The following is a 27,504-nucleotide window of genomic DNA, read 5'->3' on the forward strand; positions in this document are numbered from 1 at the left end:
GATACCAAGGGAACATTTCATGCAAAGATGGGCTCAATAAAGGCCAGAAATGGTATGGACCTAACAGAAGCAGAAGATATTAAGAAGAGGTGGCAAGAATACATGGAAGAACTATACACAAAAGATCATGACCCGGATAACCATGATGGTGTGATTCACTCACCTAAAGCCAGACATCCTGGAATGCGAAGTCAAGTGGGCCTTAGGAAGCATCACTACAAACAAAACTAGTGAAGGTGATGGAATTCCAGTTGAGCTATTTCAAATCTTAAAAGATAATGCTGTGAAAGTGCTGCACTCAATATGCCAGCAAATTTGGAAAACTCAGCAGTGGCCACAAGACTGGAAAAGGTCAGTTTTCATTCTAATCCCAAAGAAAGGCAATGCCAAAGAATGTTCAGACTACCACACAATTGCACTCATCTCACACACTAGCAAAGTAATGGTCAAAATTCTCCAAGCCAGGCTTCAACAGTGTGTGAACTGTGAACTTCCAGATGTTCAGCCTGGATTTAGAAAAGGCAGAGGAACCAGAGATCAAATGGCCATGATTTGTTGGATTGTCGAAAAACATCTACTTCTGCTTTATTAACTATGCCAAAGCCTGTGACTGTGTGGATCACAACAAACTATGGAAAATTCTTAAAGAGATGGGAATACTAGACCACCCAACCTGCCTCCTGAGAAACCTGTATGCAGGTCAAGAAGCAACAGTTAGAACTGGATATGGAACAACAGACTGGTTCCAAATAGGAAAAGGAATATGTCAAGACTGTATATTGTCACCCTGCTTATTTAACTTATATGCAGAGTACATCATGTGAAATGCTGGGCTGGATGAAGCACAAGCTGGAATCAAGATTGCCGGGAGAAATATCAATAACCTCAGATAAGCAGATGACACCACCCTTATGGCAGAAAGTGAAGAAGAACTAAAAAGCCTCTTGATGAAAGTGAAAGAGGAGAGTGAAAAAGTTGGCTTAAAACTCAACATTCAGAAAACGAAGATCATGGCATCTGGTCCCATCACTTCAAGGCAAATAGATGGGGAAACAATGGAAACAGTGGCAGACTTTATTTTCTTGGGCTGCAAAATCACTGCAGATGGTGATTGCAGCCATGAAATTAAAAGACGCTTGCTCCTTGGAAGAAAAGTTACGACCAACCTGAGCTGAGTGTGGGTGTGAAGTTGCTCAGTCGTGTCCGACTCTTTGCGACCCCGTGGACTGTAGCCTACCAGGCTTTTCCGTCCATGGGATTCTCCAGGCAAGAATACTGGAGTGGGTTACCATTTCCTTCTCCAGGGGATCTTCCCATCCTGGGGATCGAACCCGGGTCTCCTGCATTGGAGGCAGACGTTTAACCTCTGAGCCACCAGGGAAGCCCCTAGACAGCATATTCAAAAGCAGAGACATTACTTTGCCAACAAAGGTCTGTCTAGTCAAGGCTATGGTTTTTCCAGCGGTCATGTATGGATGTGAGAGTTGGACTGTGAAGAAAGCTGAGCACCGAAGAACTGATGCTTTTGAACTGTGGTGTTGGAGAAGACTCTTGAGAGTCCCTTGGACTGCAAGGAGATCCAACCAGTCCATCCTAAAGGAAATCAGTCCTGAATATTCATTGGAAGGACTGATGCTGAAGCTGAAACTGCAATACTTTGGCCACCTGATGTGAAGAACTGACTCATTGAAAAAGACCCTGATGCTGGGAAAGATTGAAGGTGGAAGGAGAAGGGGACGGCAGAGGATGAGATGGTTGGATGGCATCACCAACTCAATGGACATGAGTTTGAGTAAGCTCCAGGAGTTGGTGATGGATAGGGAAGCCTGGCGTGCTGCAGTCTGTGGAGTCGCCAAGAGTCAGATATGACTGAGTGACTGAACTGAACTGAACTGAGACGATAGAGGAGAAACACGAGAAAACAGAGCCAAATGGCTCTCACTACCCCCTAACCTCACCCCCACCCCCACCAGGTTTATTATCCCAGTAGAGCCAGTGTGCATGCATGCTCAACTGCTAAGTAGTGTCCGACTCTTTGCAACCCCCAAAGACAATAGCCCGCCAGGCTCCTCTGTCCATGGGAGTTCTCAGTCAAGAATACAGGAGCTTCTTGCCATTTCCATCTCCAGGTGGGCTTCCCTGGTGGCTCAGCTGGTAAAAAATATGCTGGCAATGCGGGAGACCTGGGTTTGATCCCTAGGTTGGGAAGATCCCCTGGAGAAGGGAATGGCTGCCCACTCCAGTAGTCTGGCCTGGAGAATTCCATGGACTGTCGAGTCCACGGTGTCACAAAGAGTTGGACACGACTGAAGAGCTTTCACTTCACTTCTACAAGGGATCTTCCTGATCTAGAGACTGAACCCGCGTCTCCTGTGTTACAGGCGGATTCTTTCCCACTCAGCCAACTTTACGCTAGCCACTTAGAGCCACTGTAGAAAAATCATTTGGTTTTACTCCTTGGAGAGCAGCAGAGCCCCCTGCAGGAGAGAGACCTTTTCCTGGTGCCCGTACCCCAGAGACACAGGGAGCAGAAGAAAAGAGGAAGCTTCCAGAAGGCAGGCAGGTGTGGACGTGGGTGTGTGTGAGAAAGAGCCACAGCTGGGGTATGAGGCCGTGACCCAGCACCAAGGCCACTTGCCTCCTCTTCCAGGGGAGCAGTGGGAGTGTCTGCACGGACACCCAGGGTGTGGACATGGAGCTCCTGTGCCTCCAGGCAGAAGCCAGGACACGGATTCAGGGACGGGTCCTCGGCATCTGAAGGTGCCTCAGTGGCGGAAGGTCCTGCCCTGCTGTGACTGCACTGCCCCAGCGTGAAGTCCAAGCTTTTCACAAGCTGGGTGGATATCAGCCTGCCTTTCCTGCCACCTCTCCCTTCACAGCACCCCCACCTCTGCCCTGAATCCCCTCTGCCCAGACCCACGGGACTACATCCTCACAAAGCCATAGACATGCCCCGGGGCCTCTGCCTCTGTTCTGCCTGCCCCTGGACTGTTCTTCCCAGTGCTCCACCCAGTGAGCTCCCGCATTCGGACCCGGCTGGACATCAGCTCTGTGAAGCCTCTCTTAACCCCACCTGACAGCTGAAGGGACCCTCCTCTGCGCACACTCACTTCCTGGGAGTCAGAGTTTCCGCTGATTTGCCCAGAAGACCAGAGACGCCGGCCCTCGGCTTCCCCACTGCATTGAGGAGTGAGCCCGTAAACTCCACCCTGGCGGGCATGGAGTGGGAAGCTCCCCCACCAGCTGCAGCCAGATGACTCGAAGCCAGAGCAGAAAAGGGTTCCAAGTCGGTGGGAGACAGAACCTTGTGCCAGCCTGCCCACCCCACTCCCTGACCCTGCTAGTCTCTCGGGGTCCAAGATGCTGACCTTCCCTGCTCAGCTAAGGGCTCCGAGGACTCTATTTGCTCTAGACCTGTCCAGCTGAGTACACCCAGGGTGTTTTTACACCTGAGGGGAGTGAGGAGGGGGCAGGTTGGGCATCAGAGCAAGAACCCTCTGGGGCCCCAGGCAGATCGGTCAACCCGGAACCATCAGAGAACATGATGGAATTTGGGACAAACCAGGCTGTTGCATGGTAGACAAACCTGAGCTGAACAAGAGGAGCCGGACTGACGGGGCCGTGGTTGGGGAACCAATGAACTTTGTCCTGGACTCGCCATGACAGGCACATCTATCGCTATCTAACTGTGCCTCCAAAGGCTTGGGGGCTACACTCCCCCTACTCCCTCTGACTGTAGCCCTTCCCAGAGATGGGGTCAAGGCCGCAGGACTGACCAAGTAACTGCTGGTTGGCCTGAAAAGCTCAGCTGAAACCCTGAACACTCTCAGATCTGAGATTTCTGGGAACCTGGAATGACTTCCCTTCTTCTAAGTGACGGACTAGGTGCCTTATGTTTTGAAACTCTTCACCTGGAGATCCTTAAATGCAGTGGGTAGGTGAGATGACCAGAGCTGAAGCCAGCTTTGCTGAGACGCTCCCTGCCTCCCTGCCCTTCTCTGTCCTCCTGGAATGAACTGAAACGAATGTCAAGTGGCGGCTGGGAGCTAACCACTGGCTAGTCTACTCTTTCTCTTTAGACCTGAGATCATAGACCCTCAGTGTCTCACTGCCGATACCAGGATCCTTCTCAAGATCTTCCCTTCTAAAAATTAATTAAAATTTTGATTCAGTAAAAAAGATCAGAGATTCTGATGGTTCTCCAGTGCCCAGAACAGAGCATAGAAGACCCTCAGTAACTATTTGTTGAGTAGGTGAATGAGTGATTTCCCTGCTAATGGGTGAGAAGGATATGACCAACATGCCACTTACCTCGGTACAGTCTCCACTTGCAGCTACTACCAAATATCACCCTGCCCACACGGGAGGTGCCAAAGAGCTCCTGCAGGGCTGCCCTTGGCTACAGCCACCCTGCTGGCCCAATCTCTCAAGGCTCTGTCCTGCTCTGCCCTGGTCCTTGGCTTGGAGGCAAGCCCTCCTGGGAAGGGTGCCCACCAGCGGGATACTGCCAAGGCCAGAGCTGATGTCTCCCCAGAGCTGGATCCCAAGGTTGACCCTTTTTCCAGAGTTTCACTGACTTGAGTCAAATCTTGTAAGTCCACCCCTCTCCACTCCCCCTCTTCCCAGAAACCCCACAGCTTTGAGAGACATGCCCCCTCCCAATCTCAGTCACATCTCTCCAGCCCTGGGCCACCGAGACCACTGGGGTCCTGTGTCTTTAACAAAAAGCAAGTGTAATAAGTAAAAGTGATTTGGTGAAGAAAACATCCCTCATTTATTTTCCAGAGGCCTTGACTCATCAATCTTCCCCCCAACCTGCTTTGTGCTGTTAGCTTTGCTTCCTGAAAGAACGGAATTTGGTTTTCTAACAGCATCTGTCGTATGCAGGGTGTCCCCAAACATCAGCAATAATGAGTTGGAAGTGGCACAGTTGGACGCCTTCAGAAGCCAACTCTAGATGCCAGGCCTCTGTGGGTCCCTTGGACGATGGGGCGGGGCAGAGAGCTGGGCAAGGGTTGGGTCCAGGGTCCACAACTCTTGGTCCCTGGGTGTCAGTCATTCAAAAGACATGAGAGTGCCCACTATGTGCCAGGTCACTTATGGGCACTGGGAAGGCAGGACCCTGCCCACACGGCACTGTCATGGCGGGTTACCCATGACGGACAGAGTGGCGGTAGAGACCAGTGCCACCGCCACCACTCAGTCAGCTGGATCATCCCTGAGAGGCAGCATGGCAAGAGACTTGGACCCAGATAGACCTGGGTGTCAGGGCTCAGGCTCCTCAATTTTAATTTATTTTTGCTACTATTTGGGCCCTGCTGTGTGGCTTGCAGAATCTTAGTTATTGGCCCAGGAAGCAAACCTGGGCCCCAGCAGAGAACACACAGAGTCCCAACCACTGGGGTGTGTACCTGTGTGCTCAGCCGTGGCCGACTCTTTGCGACCCCAAGGACGGTAGCCCACCAGGCTCCTCTATCCATGAAATTTTCCAGGCAAGAATACTGGAGTGGGTTGTCATTTCCCACTCCAGGGGATCTTCTTGACTCACATCTCTTGCATCTCCTGCATTGGCAGGAGGATTATTTTTCACTGAGCCACCTGGGAAGCCCCCTAACCATCGGACCTCTAAGGAATTCCCAGGGTCCTCAATTTTAAAATAAGGCAAACAAGCCTCATTGGGTGGCTTGAGGATTAAATAGGATGGCATGAATTTCATGGCACCAAGTCCAGCACACAGTGGGTGCTAAGTACCCGCTAAATCGCCCCTGACATCCCAGACCTGGGTGGTGCCCTGCCCTGGGGCCGGCAGTCATCTCCACAGACTGCAGGCCTGCTCCCCAGACTCTGGGCTCCTGTCCAGAGGCGTTGGCAGCTGCTGCCCTCTCGTGGCAAAGTGCAGGCACAGCCACCCCTGGGATCCCAGGGCCCTTGATATAACAGAAAAGAGGCCCAGTGTAACCAAGATTTTTGAGGACTTGAAAGTACTTCCTCAAACTCCACCCACCTCTATGCCCAAGGCCCTCCCCTAAGTGTTGTTTTCCAGAAAAACCATTCCAGTGGCCAAGCCAGGTCCAGCAGGGGAGAAGGGTGACTCACAGCCAGCCTTGCCCTGTGCCTGGGGGCTGCCACCCCCACCCACCTGTGTATTTCCCTATAGTCAAAGTTATGGTTTTTTCCAGTAGTCATTTTATGGATGTGAGAGCTGGACCATAAAAAAGGCTGGGCACCGAAGGATTAATGCTTTTGAACTGTGGTGTTGGAGAAGACTCTTTAGAGTCCCTTGGACTGCAAGGAGATCCAACCAGTCCATCCTAAAGGAGATCAGTCCTGAATATTCATTGGAAGGACTGATGCTGAAACTGAAGCTCCAATACTTTGGCCACCTGATGCGAAGAACTGACTCATTAAAAAAGACCCTGATGCTGGGAAAGATTGAAGGTGGGAGGAGAAGGGGAGGACAGAGAATGAGATGATTGGATGGCATCACCGACTCAATGGACATGAGTTTGAGCAAGTTCTGGGAGATGGTGAAGGACACGGAAGCCTGGCGTCCATGGGATCGCCAAGAGTTGGACACGACTGAGCGACTGAACACCACCAACCAACCCACAGAAGAGCCTCTCTGAATCCTCCCTACAGGTGAAGAAACTCGGGCCCCCCAGGTGAGGGTTCAGCGCTGCGCCCGTCTGTCCTTACACGGGTAGCTCCTGTCCCTGGTGAATCTGCAGAGGTGGCCTTCCAGCAGGACCATGAGAGAAACAGGGAGGGCTGAACTTGGCTAGTTTTCTGTTTCGCGATGACTGGAGACATTTCAGAAAGCAGGTCGGATAAGAGGCAGGGTGGGATGCGGGGAGACTAGGTACCCGGCCCGCCTCTGGCTTCCCTCGCATCTCCTCGCGGTGCTCGGCCTGGAAGTGCTCCCGGGCTCCTCCAGGCTAGGCGGGATGCGGAGGCCCGGTTTCTTTCGGGGAGAGGAAAGTGAAGGAAGGAGACACCGCCGGCCGGTAGGGTGTGTGGAGCAGGGGCCCCGGAGCGCCTCCCTCCCTGCACTCGCGAGCCAGCAGCGCCGCCGTGCGCCGGACCCCGCGCCCCCGCGCGTCCCGCCCCGGCGCCCAGGCCCGGCCCCGGCCCCGCCCGCGCCCGCGCCGCCGCGGCTCCGCGTCCGCGGCCACCCCGCCCGGAGCCGCCGCCATGGGCCGGACCCGGCCGGGCGAGCGCGGGCCTCCGGGCCCCGGCCCCGCCGCGCCGCCCGCGCCCCCGCCGCGCCGCGCCCGCGCCCTGGCGCTGCTCGGGGCGCTGCTCGCCGCCGCCGCGGCCGCCGCCGCCGCCCGGGCCTTCGCCCGCTACAGCGAGGCCCAGGCGGCCGCGAGGCAGGTCCGAGTCGGCGGGAGGGCGCGGCGGCCGGCCGGGGACGCTCGGGTGGGCGCGGGCGGCGGGGCTCGCCGACGGGCAGGGCTCCGAGGGGCCGGGGGCCGGTGGGGGACGGGGCGGGGATGGAAGGGCAGCCTGACCGGAGGGGGACGGGGCCGGAGGGCCGGGAGGGCGGCCGGGGAGGAAAGGCGGGGGCTCCAGAGAGCGGGCGGGCTAGGAAGGACTGACGGGGGTGAGCAGACTGGCCCCGAGTGAGGCCGGGGCTGGGACGGCTCCTAGGGGAGCGGGCGGACGGGTGACTAGGACAGTTCACCGCAGACAAAGCACTGAGCGCAGCTGGGACCCGAGCATCCGGGCGGGGCCGGGGGCGCTGGGACGGTGGGGAGGGGAGACCAGGGAGGACGATGGGTGGACCAAGAGGGTGACTCTAGATGGATCCGGATACGAAGCGGGCACTCGGAGAGGGGACAGTGGACGAAGGCTCGGAGTGTAGCAGGGACCGAGAGGGATGGGAACGGGGGACCTGGGCTCTGGGGCGTGCAGAAGTGGCATTTGGACAGATGTTTCGGAGATGGATGGACTGAAAGAACTCGGGAAGGTGGTGGCGAGAGCGGTTTGGGATACCAGTGGGTATCCGGTTGCTCAACCCAGAGCCTCCTCCCAAGCAGGATTCAGCACTGAAAACCCTGGGGACAGAAGGCCTCTTCCTCTTCTCCTCCCTGGACACTGACCGGGACATGTACATCAGCCCCGAGGAGTTCAAGCCCATCGCTGAGAAGCTGACAGGTACCAGGAGAGGCTGGGGACCCGGGAGGAGGGACCTGGGGCACCGCCCTCTGGTTCTTGCTCTGTGTCTGCTCTGAGCAGGAGGACTGCCTGGAGTAGGAGGCGGCTGCCCTGGGGTTCAGAGATACTTTCTAGCGGGTGGTTTGGGCAAGCTGCCTCACCATGAGTACACACAAACAAAGACACACACACACAGACAGAGACACACAGACACAGACACACATACACAAACACAGACACACGCACATGCTTGAGCCTGTTCTCACAGGTGAATATTACAAGCTAACATTCTCTGACCCCTTCCTCAGGACCGGACATCACTTGAAGCACCTTCAGCTGCCCTGGGCTTTAGAGATACTTTCTAGCGGGTGGTTGGGGCAAGCTGCCTCACCATGAGTACACACACATGCACGCATACACACCCCTTTCCGAGCTTGTTCTCCTCACGGGTGAATATTACAAGCTAACATTCTCTGACCACTTTCCCAGGACCAGACTCACTTTAAGCACCTTCTGAGTTATCTCTTAGCAGTGCCTGTGAGATGGATGCTGACCTGATCCTCACGTGTATACTTTGAGAGACTGGGGAGAGGAAGGCTGTCCAGCCTGCCCAGGAAGGAAAGGTGCGAGGAGGGTGCAGGGCGAGGATTAGGGAGCCTCTGTCTTCAGGTCCTGCACCAGCTGATTTGAGGATTAGAGAAAACGTCTGCAAAGTGCAGTAGATGGTCAGTGGCGTGGTGTGTGTGCTCAGTCGTGTCTGACTCTTTGCAGCCCTGTAGACTGTAGCCTGGGGAAGGCGATGGCGCCCACTCCAGTACTCTTGCCTGGAAAATCCCATGGATGGAGGAGCCTGGTGGGCTGCAGTCCATGGGGTCTCGAAGAGTCGGACACGACTGAGCGACTTCACTTTCACTTTTCACTTTCATGCATTGGAGAAGGAAATGGCAACCCACTCCAGTGTTCTTGCCTGGAGAATCCCTGGGACGGGGGAGCCTGGTGAGCTGCCGTCTATGGGGTCGCACAGAGTCAGACACGACTGAAGCGACTTAGCAGCAGCAGCAGCAGCAACAGACTGTAGCCTGTCAGGTCCCTCTGTTCATGGAATGTTCCAGGCAAGCATACTAGAGTGGGTTGCCATTTCCTACTCCAAGGGATCTTCCCAGCCTGGGGATTGAACTCGAGTCTCCTTCATCTCCTGCATTGGCAGGCAGATTCTTTATACCAGTGCACCCCCTAGGAAGCCTGGATAATCAATAGACAGGAGCTATTGCTATTGCTACTAAATATTAAACTTTCCTGGGGAACTGTCAGATTCCTATCCTACTTTGTCACCTGTTTTTGCCTGGATGTAATTTGATTTCGGTTGTAAAGATGAGCTAAAGCATTCTAATGAATTATAAAATGTCTCTTCCACCACTCCATCACCACCGTAACCTCTGTGTCCATATCTTGTGATGTTTCTTGAACTTCTGATCTTGGGCATCTACTTGTTACCAAGATCCCCTGGTGTAAGTAGGTCAATAGATGGGAAAGACAGAAAGAGATACCAGCTGCTCTCAGGCAAGTAAGCGCCCGAGGTCCGAGATGGGCTTTCTGTGTCTCGGGATAGGGTTGGGTAGGTCAGCTTAGTCCCAGCTTGGTGGCACAGTCCCTGTCAGAGAAGAGTCAGATGAAAAATGCTAATTTGGTAGAGCAGACGTGTCAGTGCCTCCCAGGGGCAGTCAGGTTCTGTCATGAAAGCAGATGGGCAAGTGCACAGGTCAGTCCCGTGCGGATTTGCTTTGACTTCGTATTTTGCACGCACTGCTCCGAGCAGCCACACAGCCACATCCTTGTCCTTTTCTGCGCCTAGAGAGCCAGAGTTCCCTCATAATGACATGTTGGCCAAGCTTGCTGAGCTTGGGGATGCTTTAAGTTTTTTTACACAAATCTTTTTCTCCATCGGGGAAAATAATCTCTCCCTGCATTACCACCTAAGCCACTGTGAGTACAAAACTGGACCAAGCTGTCGGATGAACAAAAAATAAAACCAAAAAGAAACACCACATCTAAGTAGGAAATAGAGGCAAACAGGCCTCTCTAGGTGGTACAGTTATGTATGCCTAATTTTCTGCTTTGTAGCTTAACATTTTTACAAATTGTCTATAGTGAGCAAAGTTTACGTATAAGTTGGGAAATACAACTTTTTATTTAAAAACCAAAAAGCCACAACATGCAGGGCATTATTAGTCAGAATTATCGGTGATAACAGTAAAATGATTGGATAAGGAAGCTGACCAGTAACCCTACATAATCCTGTTGCTCCGTTCCTCTGAGGTTTCCAGATTGCTGTTTGGAAATTTTGTTGCCTTGACTTAGAAATGCAGAAGTAACTGGGATGCTTTGGAACAGGGGTTTCCATCAGAAGCCACTGGGGGTGGGAGGGTGGGATGCTAATCAAAAGCACACTTTCTCCAGTTTCTAGCCCTTGAAGACTGACCCAGAAGGTCTGACTCAGGGGGTTCTGGGCATCTGTAGTTAAAAAAGGCATCCTGGTGATTCCAGCGATTCCTGGGTAAGCACTCCTTTGAATGTACCCATCCAGTCTGTCGATCCGTCAATAAACGCCAAGCAATGGTCTCTGCCCCCAAGAGAGCAGTCATGGCGAGGCCCACCCATGCTTCATTCCGTTATCTGCGTCATGGGGCCCCTCCCTGCTCTTTGAAAGACTACACACTTGGCAGGTCTCTGAGCAGGAAGAGATCCAATGGATCAAGTTCAGCTACTGTCAGTCCAGCCCCTCCTTATACCGATGGGGAAACGGGCCACCCAGGAAATCAGGGAGAAGCAGGTCTCCTGACTTCAGGACCAGCGCTCTTTCTGTGACACCAAAGATTGCCTGATTCCACGTTCCCTGACCGAGCAGCCCTTGCTTCTCCATGAGACCCCCATGACCGGACATGCATAGTAGCATGAGCTCCCGGAAGGGCTGAGGGATTTGCCCCCCAAATAGTCCAGGAAATAGAGCTGACCTCACCCCAGAGACGGGCTGAGGGAAGGGGACCAGCCAGCCTGGCCTGGCAGAAGGAGCACACGTGAGGGTCAGAATTAGGCTTGAGCCCTAGCCCTGTGGATCCCCAACCCTGAAACCATTGGTAATAAGTCATACAGCTGATGTTTATTACGGCTTACTCTGTACCAGGCCTGGTGCTAACACCACGTAGATTACCTCATTTAATCCTCATAACAGGCCCCTGGGCCAACTACCACACAGCTGGTGAGGAGTGGGGCTGCTGCTTGAACCCAGGTCATCTGATTCCTGAGCCTTTGAGGAAACTTTGGAGATCTTAATGTTCCCAGAAGAGAGTTGTGGTTGATTGCAGGTTTAGGGTACAACAGGCCCACGTTTGAATCCTGATTCATACCCGGCCTGGCTGTGTGTCCTTGGGAAGTGACTTCAACTCTCTGATCCTCCAGTTTCTCATTTGTAACATGGAATTGATAATACTGCCTCACAGGACTACTGTGAAACTAAAACGTGATATATATGAGAGAAGTTGTATATGTGGGATATACCATGTTGTATACATTATACGTACACTTTGTATATCATATTGCTGCTGCTAAGTCGCATCAGTCGTGTCCGACTCTGTGTGACCCCATAGACGGCAGCCCACCAGTCTCCCCCGTCCCTGGGATTCTCCAGGCAAGAACACTGGAGTGGGTTGCCATTTCCTTCTCCAGTACATGAAAGTGAAAAGTGAAAGTGAAGTCGTTCAGTCGTGTCCGACTCTTCACGACCCCATGGACTGTAGCCCACCAGGCTCCTCCATCCATGGGATTTTCCAGGCAAGAGTACTGGAGTGGGGTGCCATTGCCTTCTTCAGTATACCATATTGGGTTGGCCCAAAAGTTCATTCGAGTTTTCCTGTAAGATGTTATGGTGATGTGATGTGATTAGTCACACAGTTGTGTCTGACTCTTTGCGACCCCATGGACTATAGCCTACCAGGCTCCTCTGTCCATGGGATTTTCCAGGCAATAGTACTGGAGTGGGGTGCCATTTCCTTCTCCAGGGGGTCTTCCCCACCCAGGGATCGAACCCGGGTCTCCCGCATTGTACAGACGCTTTACCGTCTGAGCCACCAGCCCAAATAACTTCTGGGCTAGCCCAATACATATACAATTTATTTGTATATGTTTGATAAATGATGTAATCTATATTGTTACTTTGGTGATTGTTACCTGTTACAACCTTCCACCCCCATCCCTCCCAAGCATGGCTTCCTTAATCACTGGCCCATGCGGACCATCCTAGGAAGTAAGGCCCTGCCGTCTAAGGGAGGACCCCTGTCCGCTGGCCTGTGTCTCACAGGGTCGATTCCTACGGCCAACTATGAGGAAGAGGAGCTGCCCCCTGACCCCAGCGAGGAGACTCTCACCATAGAAGCCCGATTCCAGCCTCTGCTCCCTGAGTCCATGACCAAGAGCAAAGATGGGTTCCTAGGGGTAAGTTGGGGCAGGAGGGGCAGGGGGCCTCCCAGAGACAGGACCAGAGACAGGGGACCATCTGTGTGTACTCACCTCCTGAGAATGGTCTGTGCTCTGCTCATCTTTCCTCCCTCCCTTCCCTCCCTCATCCAGTGCCCTCTGTGCACCCAGCGTGCCAGGCCATGTCCCACCGTCCAGGCCCCCAGTCTGGTAGGGGAGCTAGGAGGGATAAGCATGAACCTGTGACCCAGATGGCTCCCTAGAGGGAATGACCTCTGACAGCAACTGCAAGGGACGAAGGCTCAGGCCGGTGTCCACAGGGTAGGGAGGATCTGGCTGGAGGAAACAGCTGGTATGCTAGAGACCATGCTGATGCAGACAACTTGCTTATGATCATTACTTTCTACAGGTCAGTCTTCCACTCCAAGGCTGCGATTTCCTCAGGGCAAGGCCTGTGACACACATCTGTGCATCCCCAGGCCCCTAGCACAGTACCTGGCCCCTGACAGGTGCTCTCTTGAGCTCCGATGAACTGGACCTGAAGTTTAGTCCCTGGCAGGGGCTCTGCAGTGGGGAATGACCCTGACAAGTGCCATCCTAACCAGCCCCACCTGAACCCAAGGCCCTGTGGACAAGGTCTCAAACCCTCCCAGGATCTGGCATCCCTAGGCCCTGCTGCCTTTCCTGCTCACTCCCCTGCCCTCTCCTCTCAGCTGTCCATGGCTCCATATGTCCAGACTTTTCCTCCACCTGTGAGCTAGCTCACATGCTGGTCCCTCGACCAAGAACGCCTTTTCTCTTTGCCTTGCCCACACCTGCTCAGCCTTTGTGTCTCAGCTGAACCATCACTTCAGCACAGACAAAGGCCTGAAGGCAGGATATGCCTGGCAGGACCCCGAGGGCAGAGAGAGGGGGAGACTGGACCCCGGGCAGGGGCATCCCTGTCAGTGGGACTGGAAGAGAAGTTGCCTGATGGCCCAGGGGCTCAGTTGCCTGACTTTGGCCTTCACTCTGCAGCAGCCAAATACCATAGTGTGTTTTGAAATAGGAGACATCCCTCATCAGATCTAGGCTTTCCAGGCCGGCAGCTGGGGAGAGATGGAAGGGAAGAAGACCAGTTCCTAGGAGGGATGGGAAGACAGGAAGAGGGAAGGGGAGGCCTTGGTGATGGAAAAGAAGGACCACCCGAGGGATGCTGGGGAGGGAGGAAAGGCAGCACAGGGCTCCTAAAGGCAGGGGGTGGGGAGGGGTGCTTGGGGTATCTCAGGCTTCTGGCTGCTGGCCAGGTGCATGGGGGCCCCATCGCCTGATGGGAGCTGGAGGAGCGGCGCGGGTCTGGTAGGGAGGGTATGGGGCCGGTCTGGACTGCTGGAGGTGAGGTTCCTAAGGACGTCCAGGGGAGAGTCCAGCATGGTCTGGGTGGAGAAGGTCCACCATTGATGGGCTGGAGTGCTGTCTGAGCAGATGAGTCCCTCCCACCCAGCGGAGAGAAGAGGTGCAGGGGCCCACTTGCACTAACAGGGGAGGTGGGGTCTGGAAGACCCCAGCCCTGCCTCCCTAGCTCAGGCCCCACCTTGCGGGCCGCTCCCCAAGAGCTCCGAAGCCTGTGAGCAGGACCAGCAGGCAGACAGGCTCCGCCTGGCCCCGGCCGGCCAGCCCTGCTTTGAGAGCTCCCCTCGCCACCTCAGCTTGTGCGTATGCCAGCAGACCAAAAGCCCGGGTGCCCCTGCCATCCCTGGGCTTCCTCACCCCCCTGCCTGCCCTGTTCTCTGCTCCCTATGCCCCGCCTCTCCAGGTCTCCCTGAGCCCAGGGCCCCTCACCAGGGAGGTGGCGGAGGGGACTTGTTACTGTCAAAGGTGGGACAGCTCTCTGGCGGCTGGGAGCCCTGAGCGGGGCCAGGCACTCACTGTCGTGGCAGCTGCTGTTGGTGACCGGTAAGGGCGGGGAAGAGCCACCGAAGGTGGGGCTCTGACCAGGGGACCTGCATGGTCCAGGGCCTCCTCCTGCTCTAGGCCTGCACAGTGCCTGACCGCCCCCGCCTCCTGCCCGTCACTCATCCAACAGCACTGGGGTGGATTACTGATGAGGAAACGGTCAGGGGAGGCCTTGGGCCCGGGGTGCCCAGCCAGCATGGCCCAGCCTACGCTTGAAGCAGCGGTGCCCTTCCTCCCCCTCCTCTGTGGTCTCATCCTGCCCCTGCCCCTAGAGATTTCACCCAAAGGTGGCTTCTGCTCCCCCCACAGACTCCTGAATTCTTGTCACCCAGGACGTTAGCTGCAGGGAGGAGACTTGGAGGGGGAGCTAAGGGGGCAGAAAGCAGGGCAGGCGGAGGGGGTGAGGAAGCCCAGGGCGGGCCGGGGGCACACGGCGCTGGTCTGCTGGCTTATGCACAAGAGGGAAGTGGGACCTGGGCTTGAAAGGCGGGAAGAGGTGGTCAGGGCCTACCACACAGAGCCCCCCTGTTCCAGTCCTAGGTGACCCTCCTGCTGCCTCGATTCCCCTGTCCTCGCAAGAGGTGTCTGGCCTGGGCTGGACCCGAGGGGCCGCAGGGGCACCACTTCCCAGGCTGGGGGTTGGGAGGGGCGAAGTGAGCCTCAGCTCTGGCAGGACGGTACCAGCCAGACTCACCCCGTCCTGACCAGAGCAGGAGCCTCCCAGTGCCTCTGTTTCCCGGGTTCAGGGGTTGGCTCAGGGCTCAAGGAGACCTCCAGGCAGCCTGGGAGGTTCTCAGTGCCCAGTGTGCTGGCGGTCTCCCTGCCCCAGGTCTCCCGCCTGGCCCTATCTGGCCTCCGCAACTGGACCACGGCAGCCTCGCCCAGCGCCGTGTTTGCCGCCCGCCACTTCCGGCCCTTCCTCCCGCCCCGGGGCCACGTGGAGCTGGGTGAGCCCTGGTGGATCATCCCCAGTGAACTGAGCGTCTTCACCGGCTACCTGTCCAACAACCGCTTCTACCCACCGCCGCCCAAGGGCAAGGAGGTGAGGGCAGCCCCATGGCCCCATGCCCCAGCCCTGCACCTGGACCCCAAGGCGCCGGCCTGCCCCCCGCCCTGCACTCCTACCTCCGTCCGGCCCCACCCCTGGTCCAGGGCCGACACTCAGCCAGGGGAGCGGGGTCCCCGCAAGCCAACCCCGGGTCCCACTGCCCTCCCCGCAGGTCATCATCCACCGGCTTCTGAGCATGTTCCACCCACGGCCCTTCGTGAAGACCCGTTTTGCCCCTCAGGGGGCCGTGGCCTGCCTGACCGCCATCAGCGACTTCTATTACACCGTGATGTTCCGGTGAGGGGTCCTGGCAGCCCCATCCCTGCTTTCACCTGGGCCTGGGACTCCAGGGCAGCACGGAAGGGTACAGCCCCGGGAGCCAGGGCCAGGCCCTGCCACCACCATCACCACCATGTACCGCCCTGCGGGCCTGGCCAAGCAGCTTTGCTCTCTGAGCCTCACGTTCCTCCTCATGCACTGGGGAGGGGGTGACTTCCTCCAGGAGGAAGGAAAAAGTGCTGAGTGTGCTTTAGCATGGGGCTGGTGGCCGTGACTGTCATCCACACGGAAGGGGGTGCATAAGAGCTGTGACACCAGGTCACACAGCCCCTGGAGAGGCTGTGAGAGCTCAGAGGAGGGTCAGCTACGCTTTCAGGGAAGGCGCAGGGAAGCTGGGCCCTGAAGGTAGGGCAGCACCTTGTGGGCCTGCCCTCTCCCTGCCCCATACACTTCTCCGCCCCCTGCCCAGCCCTCTGCCCCACCCAGAGTCTGGCCATCCCTGTGTGGATTCCAGGCTTTGGGGCAGAAGGGGGCGGGCAGGCAAGCTCTGCTCGGCCAGGGATCCCGCTCCCAGCTGGCTCCCTTCCCTCCAGCATCCACGCCGAGTTCCAGCTCAGCGAGCCCCCCGACTTCCCCTTCTGGTTCTCCCCCGGCCAGTTCACTGGCCACATCATCCTTTCCAAAGATGCCACCCACGTCCGTGACTTCCGGCTCTTCGTGCCCAACCACAGGTGAGAGCCTCCATCCCACCTCAGCATCCTGCTCCCATGTGCCCCCCGCCAGCTCCCAGAGTTCAGCCCCCCTCAGTCTCTCCCCAGAGCCCCTTCTCTTGGGAAGCACCTGGAGCTGACCTTGGAGGAGGCAGTATGAGGTGGTCGGGGGCAGGGAGGTGGTCATTCCATCATCCCAGGCAGCACCTGGGACACGCTTATGGGATGATGGAGTGACCAGCCAGCTCTGTGCTGGGACCTAAGGCACCAGGCCACAGCCCCTCCCTGAAGCTGGAGCCCCGCTGCTCATTCTGCTGACAGACTCATGACCACACCTTGCCCTGGCACCCTAGGGAAAGGCTGGCAGGTGGGCAGGGGCCTGACTGGTAGGGGTGCAGGAAGCCTTCCCAAAGGAAGGGACATCTGTGCAGCGACCTGGGGGCTGAGGAGGGTTTAGCAGAGGGAACAGCACATGTGGAGACCTAAGGGGCAGGCCCTCCTTGCCTGCAGTTGCTACCCCAGACCCTGGGTGGGGACTGAGGGCGGCTTCTGGAAGGGCTTGATGCCAGCCACCTGCCTGCCTGCTCCACCTGCTCAGGGTCAGCCTCTTGTCGGGGGAACACGGGACGCAGAGAGCCTTTCCAGCTTTGTCCCAGATGGCAAGCCCAGGGGGGCCTGAGTGACTGTACCAGGACGGTCCCCGGGCTGGGAGCCAAATGGCCAGAGCTAAGTCTCAGCTCTGGCACCAGTGGCTGTGGGCAAGGCCCTGGCCCCCTTCAGGCCTCAGTTTCCTCATCTGCTAGATGGGGGGCTGGGCCTTAGGCAGGAGTGAGAGGGTCGCCGGGATAGCCTGGGAAGAGAACCCAGGACCAGGAGCGACCTGCCATCCTTGTTCAGGGTTACCGAGGGCAACGAGGGGCCCATATGAAAATGATGAGGAAGGAGCGGCCCTCCTCCTCTCCCTTGCTCAGCAAGCATGTCCCTGTGCTGCGGGGGGCTCAGCCCAGGGCACGCCTGCCCCCAGGCCAGGGGTGGAGGTGGGGGCCTGGATTGGATGAAACCGAAGGAGCAGGAGGCGGGGGTGGAGTGCCTGCTTCACCGGCCCTAGGTGGTTGGTAGCCTGCCCTGGGGCGCCCTCATGCGGTGGATCTGCGGGTTGCACATGATCAGGCCAGGCTTCCCACTGGAGACAGTGGAGGAGGCCCGCAGCGGGAGGACGGTACCCGTTTTTCATTCCTGCCCCACTCGAGGTGCTGGGGAGGCACTGATGACCGCTGCCTCTAAGAGTCATGGGTCGCAGGCAGTGCGTGAGCCATGAATGTGGAAGCCCTTTGTAAACTGTAAAGGCCTGGGTCGGTGGAGGGTGGTGTGGTCCTAACGCCTTTAGAAGAGGCAGCCTGGCGAAAGAAAAGGTCCCAGGCTCTGCCGTCAGCATCCCAGTGGCTCTGAGACCTTAGGTTCACCCTGCTGAGTCTCAGTGTCCTCATCTATAAAATGGGGCCAGCGTCAGGCTTTCGGTGAGATAAAGTCTGATGTCTGATGGGCTTTGATGATGGCGTTGTGCCCTGGGCGCCCTCTCCCGTCTCCAGGTCTCTGAATGTGGACATGGAGTGGCTGTATGGGGCCAGTGAGAGCAGCAACATGGAGGTGGACATCGGCTACATACCCCAGGTGAGCGCACAGGTGGTCCCTTCACGTGGTTAGTCATAGTCGTGTCCGACTCTTTGTAACCCCAGGGACTGTAGCCCACCAGGGTTCTCTGTCTATGGGATTTCCCAGGCAAGAATACTGGAGTGGGTTGCCATTTCCTCTTCCAGAAGATCTTCCAGACCCAGGGATCGAACTCGGGTCTCCCGCATCTCCTGCATTGGCAGGCGGGTTCTTCACCACTGAGCCACCCAGGAAGCCCCAGGTTGGAAGGTGGGGCTTGGTGGCAGGGCCCTGCCACAGAGTCTCTCAGCTTGGCTGCAGGGAGACCCAGCTGGCTAGGAGCCTCAGGACAGGGAATGACAGAGTTCCTGGCAGGCAAAGCCGGATCCTGGGAAGACACGTATTCCTGCACGCAGAGTCCAGCAGCTGCCAGGGGCCCTCAGCTGGCTTCCCTCGGTGGAGCCCTGGCTGGACAGTGGGCTCTGTACCAGACTCACTGCACAGCCTCGACTGGGCCCTGCCCTTCCCTGGGCCTGTCTCCCTAGCTCTGCGATGAGTGACGTGTCTCTGAGGGTCTCTCGGGGCCCCTGGAGGACTCTTGCCCCTCACTGAGGCGTCCCTCACTGACCCCTGGCCCAGATGGAGCTGGAGGCGCTGGGCCCCTCGGTGCCCTCCGTGATCCTGGACGAGGATGGCAACCTGATCGACAGCCGCCTGCCCTCAGGGGAGCCCCTCCAGTTTGTGTTTGAGGAGATCCAGTGGCAGCAGGAGCTGAGCTGGGAGGAGGCAGCCCGGCGCCTGGAGGTGGCCATGTACCCCTTCAAGAAGGTGAAGCGGGACAGCGGGCACAGGCAGGGGCGGGCTCCCTGGGGCTGGGATGAGAGCTGAGGAGCGGCAGGTGGGCCCTGGGCACCGAGTGCCAGGCAGGGCTGTGGCTGAGGCTGCCTCCCTGTGGGGCTCAGCCTGGACCAGGGAGCCGCCCCTTTGTCCTTCAGAACTTGGCAGAGCCATCCCCTGGCTCAGCATCTCATGCACACAACAAACATCCATGCAAATGTACACACATATCCGTACATGTGCATACACACACACACACATATCCACTACAAATACACACACCCACATGCACATCACATGCTCAGCCCCTGCAGTGGGTCCCTGGCCACACACAATAGCTTCTCTCTGTCCCCACTTGGCCCCAGGTCACCTACCTGCCGTTCACCGAGGCCTTTAACCAAGCCAAGGCCAAGAACAAGCTGGTGCACTCAATCCTGCTGTGGGGGGCCCTGGACGACCAGTCCTGCTGAGGTGAGGAGACCCTGGCAGTCCGTGGGGAGAGAGGGGCAGCGTCACTCCTTGTGGGTGCAGGAGGCTTTGAGACCACGGGACTCTGCTCTCAGAGCCCAAGGTTGCTTAAGGACCGCATGGGGCAGGGAGGTGGGGTGAGGGCTCTGGGGTGCTGTGCTGAGCTCCGAGGCAGCTGCTGGACTCAGGAGAAGGAGCCCAGCTCTGCCATCTTCAGCCAGGAGGCTTTGCCCAAGTGATTTTCCTTCCCAGACCTGAGTTTTCTCAGCAATAAGAGGATAACATACTTACCTCCCACTGTTGTGAAAACAGATGTGAAAGTGTCCGTGCTCTGGAAAGTGTTGCACACAAGTGAGAGAAAAATAGTGCCAAAGCCTGGACACTTTTCATTTAACCAGAAAAATACAACAAAGACCCCCTGGTGCAAAGATCTCTGGGTGCCTGACGGGGGTTACAAAGAGGAGCAAACAGTGCCCCTGCCCTCGTCCAGCCAATCGACAAACATCCTGGATATCTCCTGTGCCTAGCCGTAGGCTAGATGCTGGGCATCCTGCATCGAGGAAGTCAGAAGCAGTCCCTGGGCTCAGGGAGCACACAGTGTGTGCAGAAGGCAGACACTACAAGTGTGGCAAGTTTGCACAAGGCAAGGTCCAGAGTGGCACAGGAGTGTGTAACAGGGGGGTCAGGGAAGGCTTACTTGGAAGAGTGACACAAGCTGAGACTCTGAAGGATGATTAAGGGTTTGTCGAGTGACAGGAGGAAGTGTTTTAGATAAATAGGATAGTCTGTGCAGAGGCCCTGGGGCAGCGTTTAGTGGATTTAAGAAGCTGTCAGTGTCTGCAAGCCCCTGGGCCAGTGGGGGCCAACACCAAGTCTCAGCCCAGGATTCCAGTACGTTACTGATGTTAATTACAGCTACCAGGAATTCAGTACCTCTTCTGTGGCACTGTTTGAATCACTGTTATTTCACCTGGGTGCACAGAGTATTCTGTAGTCCCTGAGGTTTACTGCTGATTGAAATCCCAGTGAGACATGTGGGGTCCTGGCCTTGCTTCTCCCTGAACAGGTTCAGGGCGGACTCTCCGGGAGACGGTCCTGGAAAGTTCGCCCATCCTCGCCCTCCTCAACGAGAGCTTCATCAGCACCTGGTCCCTGGTGAAGGAGCTGGAGGACCTGCAGGTGAGCAGCAGGTGGGTGGCAAGAGCCCCATGGGAGCCCCTGGGACAGTGGAGCCCAGGCGGCAGGAGCATATACCCAACTGTCCCCGCAGAACAACCAGGAGAACCCATCCCACCAGAAGCTGGCCAGCCTGCACCTGGAGAAGTATAGCTTCCCCGTGGAGATGATGATCTGCCTGCCCAATGGCACCGTGGTAGGTCCCCGCCACCCGGCCTCAGCCGCGGGCAGAGGAAGCAGAGAGCCAGGGCTGTGGCTTACAGACCTCATCATCCCGGTCTGGCTCTGCCACCTCCTGGCTGGTCTCTTAGCCAGTCCGAGCCTCAGTTATCCCCTGATGTCCCCTCGGCCTGCCTGCAGGTGTCGGGACCTTCCCTCAGAATGGGGACCTCAGGAGCACTCTGGGGCACAGTGGGCAGCAGAGTGGACAGGAATGTGACCCAGAAGGGAAGTCTCACCTCAGACCATTGCAGCCAGCCCTGGCATGGCAGGGATAGGGGGTGGCAGGGGGCAGGCCTGGTGGCAGCAGAAAGGACCTGACACGACCCAGGCAGAGGCAAGACCCCTGCTCTCCCTGGGGGCCCCTGACACAGCACTCACGTGCTCAAGCGGGATTCGCACATGAGACTGGTGATCACTAATGCTGATTTTGACAAACTGAGGCTCAGAAGAGTGCAGAGACATGGCAAGAGCTGCATAAGGAAGAAGCATAGCCGGCTCTGAAAACAGGCGCCCACCTGTGAGCCTCAGCATCGCTTGCTCTTCTGAGCAAGCTGCTCCTTCTCCCTTCAGTCCAGGGGGATGGGCAGGGTGGGAGGTCAGCAGGCAGGGAACAGCGCAGGAGCGAGAGCTGGGTTGGCCCAAGCATCAGGCCCTTAGTCGTGTCCAACTCTGCGACCCCACGGACAGTAGCCCACCAGTCTCCTCTGTCCATGGGATCCTCCAGGCAAGGAGTGGGTTTCCACTCCCTTCTCCAGGGATCTCTCCCGACCCAGGGATCAGACCGGGATCTTATGCATTGTAGGCAGATTCTTTACCAACGGAGCCACCAGGGAAGCTTCTGTCTCAGGCTCAGGGAAGGGAAGGCCTCAGGGTATCAGTCAGATCACACTGGTCCATGGACGAAACCCCCTTAGTGGACCCAGCCCAGCAGGGCCCCGGGTAGCGGAGCTGGGCAGACAGGACTCCGCCTGAGCAGTGGGTGGCCTGCACTCTCCTGTTCGTTTACTGGGCACCTGCCCTTAAGGTACTCACTGGCTGGAGTGGGACTAGCTGATGGGGACACAGGCCTGGGCAGGCAGGTATTTTGACAGAAGTGAGTGTGGATTTCAGGGGTTGTGGGATCAGAGACAAGAGGGTCAAAGGGCACAGAGGCGGGGTTGTGGGGAGGGGTGATATTGAAAGGCCTTAGGTCTTGCCTGGTGGGCGAGATGTGGAGCCCTGGAGGCAGAGAGCCCTGTGAGCGGAGGGAGAGGGGAACAGTTCCCGCAGCGCTCATGCTCGCGGCTGCCCAGCCTGCCCGTCATCTGCCCAGACGAGGAAGTCAAGGCCGCAGCGGGCACTGGGCCTTGCTCTCCTCACCCAGGTCTTCCCCCAGGTCCACCACATCAACGCCAACTACTTCTTGGACATCACGTCCATGAAGCCCGAGGACATTGAGAATCACGTCTTCAGCTTCTCGTCCACCTTTGAAGACCCGTCCACGGCCACCTACATGCAGTTCCTGAAGGAGGGCCTCCGGCGCGGCCTGCCCCTCCTCCAGCCCTAGTGAGCCTGCCGCCGGTGAGACCCCAGCTGGACAGGGAGCAGGACAGGCCTCTCCTCCCGGGAGCGCCAGAGCAGCCTTCCCATGTGTCACACACCAAGCCCTTCGCTCCACCGCTCAGGCTGCCTGGGGGGACCAGGGTCAGCTAATGGCGGCCATCCGAGCTTTGCCTTGGAGGTGGGTGGACAGGGGGTCCTTGGCTGACCTTGAGTGCTGGCTGCCACCGCCAGCCTTTAACTACGTTCCTGGCTCTGGTAGCTGCTTGAGACCCCAAAAGAGACGGCCTGGGGTCATCTCCTCAGACCTCCCCCACTCAGGCACATAGTCCTGGCCCTTGCAGGGTGAACAATAGGGAAAAATGGGTGCTAAAAAGACAGGGCCACCCCCTCTCCTTACCTTCACCCCTTCCAAAAGAGACATCAAGAAGCCTTGGCCTGGGGTGGGGAGAGGCTGCCAAGGAAGCACTCCTGTCTGTCTGGAGCCTTCTTCCAGGCCAGAGGCCTGCCTGGCTGCCCTCCTGCGCCTGGGGTCCCCTGCCCAGGTGACGTCAGCCTTCCGGAAGCTCTGAGCAGAACCCGCCTTCAGAAGGGGAAATTGTACTGTACCCTGTTGCTCTCCAGACCACTCAATCCAACCTGACGAAAGGACCCCAGAACCTGTTTCAGGACTTCCTGGAGGCCTGCTCTCTGGGAGGTTTACTGTGAAGGAGGCTTCTGCCCTTGACAAGGAGTCCACTGAGGCCAAGGGCCTCAGCTTCCCCTACAGCCTACCCCAGCATGGGTGACAGCGAGACTCATGGAGCCAGTGTCTCCGTAACAGCCCCCACCCGCTCCCCACCCCAGACCTCAGCTCCACAGAAATGTCTCCCAGAGGTCGCAGCCTCCCCCGGAGCAGGCGCTGTCCCACCTCTCAGGCCGCCCAGACCAGGTTATCTATCGCTGGGAGGCCACCAACTCTCCTTGGCCGCTGAGTCCACATCCCGAGCCCCTGACCATGGCCAGTCTTTTTTTTTTATATACATGCAGAAAGCGTTTTTATGTGAACTTTCTCACAGTTTATATGTATTTTTGATAGCCCCAGCACTGAGGAGAAAGAAGGGGGCGATGGTGTCCCCCCAGCAGCCGCCCCATGATGGCTGGATCTGAAAGCTTAGGTGGATCCAGCTTGATGTCTTTGCAGTTGCTTCTGTGGGAAGAAACATCCCCTTCTCTTCCTCCTTCTCGACCAACTTTTTAAAAATAGTCCCCAGAGGGTCCGTATACCCCCAACTGTATCCTTATCCTCCACTCAGGCCCATGAGGAGCCCTGGGGCTTTCACGAAGGCCCCTCCTCACCCTACGTATCCCGCCCCCACCCCCTACCCCCCCACCCCACTGGGGTCGGGGGGGCTCCCTCTTCAGCCTGAAAGGGGAAGGAAGGCAAACATCTCAAATGCACTCCCCAGCCTCCCACCTGTGAGTCCCCCTGCTGCCACTAGAGTTTCCACACAGCCTTCCTCACAGGCTTGTTCTCGATGTTGTATCGCGTATCACGATAATAGCTAGTTACTGAGTGCTTTCTCTGTCTAAGGCACCCTGTTAAGATGACATGTATTTTCTCATTTACTCCTCACAACAAAGGACGCGAGGTGGGTAGCCATCATTCCTGTCTTGTAGATGAAGGAACTGAGTCTCAGGAAAGCGAAGTGACTTGCCCAAGGCGACTCAGGGGTGGGCTTGACAGCCTGTGTCTTGATGTTGGGAGTGTTTTGTCTTGTCCTTCCCACCTCTCCCCTGCCTGTTTTCACCGAGGTGAAAAAGAAAGCCTTTCAAACCAAAATGTCAGGTTCCCCGTCTTCTCTAGAGCAAATGAGGCGCGAGCCAGCAAGCTCAGCCAGGTTCTTTGTGTCCCTCCTGGGAGGCAGCTTAAAAGGAGGGAGGGCCTGTCTCAGTGCTTCCATCTTGGGTGGCAGTAACCCGTCCCACTAGCCACCTGGTGTCCGAAGACATTCAGCCCTCCCACCCAGCAGGCTCCTCCCCTCATGCTGGGCTAAGAAGGCCAAGGCCATGATGAGGGATCCTTGTCCCATGGAAGGTGATGCTTGCACTTCCTGCATCCTCTCCTGATGCCTCTGCCTGATCCCCTACTGTGTTCAAAGGCTCATGGTGGGGGAGGCCCCCAGCTGCCCTCTTGTCACCCCTCCTCCACTTCCCTCCTCTGTCCCCAGTGTGTCCTATAATAAAATTGAAGAGATTAGGGTGGTTCTAAGTGCCTTTCCTTTCAGCCGGATGTTGTTCTGTTCTGTTCTCCATCTCACTCCTCTGCTGGAGAATTGATACTTTTGAACTGAGAGGCCCTTGGACCACAAGATCAAACCACTCAATCATAAAGGAAACCAACCCTGAATATTCATTGGAAGGACTGATACTGAAGGTGAAGCTTCAATACTTTGGCCACCTTATGCAAAGAATGGACTCACTGGAAAAGACTCTGATGCTGGGAAAGATTGAAGGCAAAAAGAGAAGGGGGCAGCAGAGGATGAGATAGCGTCACCAACTCAATGGACGTGAATCACTAGAAAGACAGAGGAGGCTGTGTGCTATAGTTCGTGGGGTTGCAAGGAGCCAAATTAGTGACTGAACAACAACCTTTTCGGGAGTTGGCAGATGGCCAAGGGAGCATGGCTAGAATCCCTCTGGGACTAGTTTATTTGTCACCAGAAGCTTGAGTAACTTGCTTAAAATAAATTTGTGATAGACCTAGAGAACTTATTATTTTTAGAATCTGGTGTTCTGTGTTGAGAAAGATTCTGAAGTTAAATCCATCATCTTAGAGCCTGAGACTACGCATTAGGTAATTTTTTTTTCTTTTTGAGGGTGTGAACTTAAGGAAAAACCTGTAAAAGAAGGATTGAAGAAGTTAGTTAGTTCAGCTGCTCAGTCATGTCCTTCTCTTTGCAACCCCATGAACTGCAGCACGCCAGGCCTCCCTGTCCATCACCAACTCCCAGAGTCCACCCAAACCCATGTCCATTGAGTCAGTGATGCCATCCAACCATTTCATCCTCTGCCGTCCCCTTCTCCTCCTGCCCTCAATCTTTCCCAGCATCAGGGTCTTTTCAAATGAGTCAGCCCTTCACATCAAGTGGCCAAAGTACTGGAGTTTCAGCTTCAGCATCAGTCCTACCAAAGAACACCCAGGACTGATCTCCTTTAGGATGGACTGGTTGGATCTCCTTGCAGTCCAAGGGACTCTCAAGAGTCTTCTCCAACACCACAGTTCAAAAGCATCGATTCTTTGGCGCTCAGCTTTCTTCACAGGCAGTGGCACCCCACTCCAGTTCTCTTGCCTGGAGAGTCCCATGGACGGAAGAGCCTGGAGGGCTGCAGTCCATGGGGTCGCTGAGGGTCAGACACAACGGAGCGACTTCACTTTCACTTTTCACTTTCATGCTTTGGAGAAGGAAATGGCACCCCACTGCAGTGTTCTTGCCTGGAGAATCCCAGGGATGAGGGAGCCTGGTGGGCTGCCGTCTCTGGGGTCGCACAGAGTGGGACACGACTGAAGTGACTTAGCAGCAGCAGCAGCAGTAACTTTCTTCACAGTCCAACTCTCACATCCATACATGACTACTGGAAAAACCATAGCCTTGGCTAGATAGACCTTTGTTGACAAAGTAATGTCTCTCCTTTTTAATATGCTGTCTAGGTTGGTTATCACTTTCCTTCCAAGGAGTAAGTGCCTTTTAATTTCATGGCTATTGAAGAAGAAAGGGGAAAGAAAGAACCTTGAGCAGAAATAGAATCTGAAAGCCAAACCTTGGCCAGATCACCAGAGAAAGGCTCTAGAGCATAAACCATACCGCCAAATTGAACTGGCCTCTTGTACCTTCTATCAGTCGCTCCTAGGCTTAGAGGTAGAGTAACTTATTAGGTTAGGGCTTCCATTCTGAGAATGGGGCAGCTGTGAGCAGCCAGCACAGCTGCTGGGGGATAGAGTCATGTACTGGGTAAAAGGGATCTTTGGGAAAAACAAAGACTGCACTACCACATCCAAGGAAAGGCAGCTAGAATGGATTTGCAAGATCTGCCATTGTCCAGGATGGGAACGTGATGATTAAAGCAACAATTTCTCATCCTGGAAAGAGGGCTGGACCAAATTTCAAATTTTCATAATTTGCAGTATAGTGGGAATCAGGGGGGACACAGTCTCTGACTAGGACCAGCTACATAGTTTGCAGGGTCCAGTGCAAAATGAAAATGCAGGGCCCTTGTTGAAAAAAAATTTTTTTTGTTAATTTCAAGAGAGCAACAATAGGGCATTAAAGCAAGGAGTTTGTTTGATAGGAGGCCTGTGTGACAGCACAGATTCTCCCCACCATGAAGCCCATCTGTCCCTGGCAGCTGGGACTTTCAAGCTTAGAGGCCAAAGAACAGCAGCCTGGGAGCCAGGCATAGTCACACAAGTCAGAGGCGGGCACGTGACCCAGGCCTGGATGCCATGGTGACCAAGACTCCAGGGTGTTGAGCACAAAAAGGGAGTGCGTGAGCGAGCCTGGAAGGAATGTGGGTCTCTTTTGCAATGCCTCTGGTGTCTTGCTTCTCGGGCTACCCATCTGAGCAACCAACTCACAATATATCGTGGTGGGTATGAGTGTGCAGTACACAACAGCTAAAATGAAAGCCACAAAGCACTGGAGGGCAAGAGGCAAGAGGAGAAAGAGGCTCATTTCTTGGTGCAGAGAAGACTGTAGAGGGTCTTGGCTGGGAAGCATAAACTGAAGGAACCAGAGGGAGGTGGGAGAGGGGTTGACAATGGGGGACACATGTACACCCATGGCTGATTCATGTGAATGTATGGCAAAAACCACTTCAATATTGTAAAGTAACTAGTCTCCAATTAAACAAATTCATTTACAAAAAATAAAAATAAATTGAAGGAACCAGAGTGAGATGAGGTCGGGCAAGCACTAAGCCTGGAGCCTTGACGCCGGCGCGAAGCTTCTGAAGTTTGTAATCGAGGTGGGGACA

The 27,504-nt window shown here is 56.0% G+C and overlaps 1 protein-coding gene across 2 annotated transcripts; it reads left to right on the plus strand.

Annotated features, from left to right (window-relative positions):
* On the plus strand, positions 6,551–25,245 carry SEPN1 (selenoprotein N, 1). 2 transcript variants are annotated; one of them, XM_018056104.1, is made up of 12 exons: positions 6,551–6,662; positions 8,040–8,157; positions 12,512–12,645; positions 15,392–15,604; positions 15,783–15,907; positions 16,483–16,620; positions 18,189–18,270; positions 18,889–19,077; positions 19,452–19,557; positions 20,621–20,733; positions 20,825–20,926; positions 22,328–25,245. In XM_018056104.1, exons 2-12 carry the CDS (start codon positions 8,109–8,111, stop codon positions 22,496–22,498), a joined length of 1,422 nt encoding a protein of 473 aa, XP_017911593.1. In that variant the 5' UTR covers positions 6,551–6,662; positions 8,040–8,108; the 3' UTR covers positions 22,499–25,245. The 2 variants fall into 2 exon arrangements, with proteins under 2 accessions (XP_017911593.1, XP_017911583.1); XM_018056094.1 differs by lacking the exon at positions 6,551–6,662 and adding an exon at positions 7,192–7,374.

The sequence above is a fragment of the Capra hircus genome, chromosome 2 (assembly GCF_001704415.2).
Source record: "Capra hircus breed San Clemente chromosome 2, ASM170441v1, whole genome shotgun sequence".
Lineage (NCBI taxonomy): Eukaryota > Metazoa > Chordata > Mammalia > Artiodactyla > Bovidae > Capra > Capra hircus.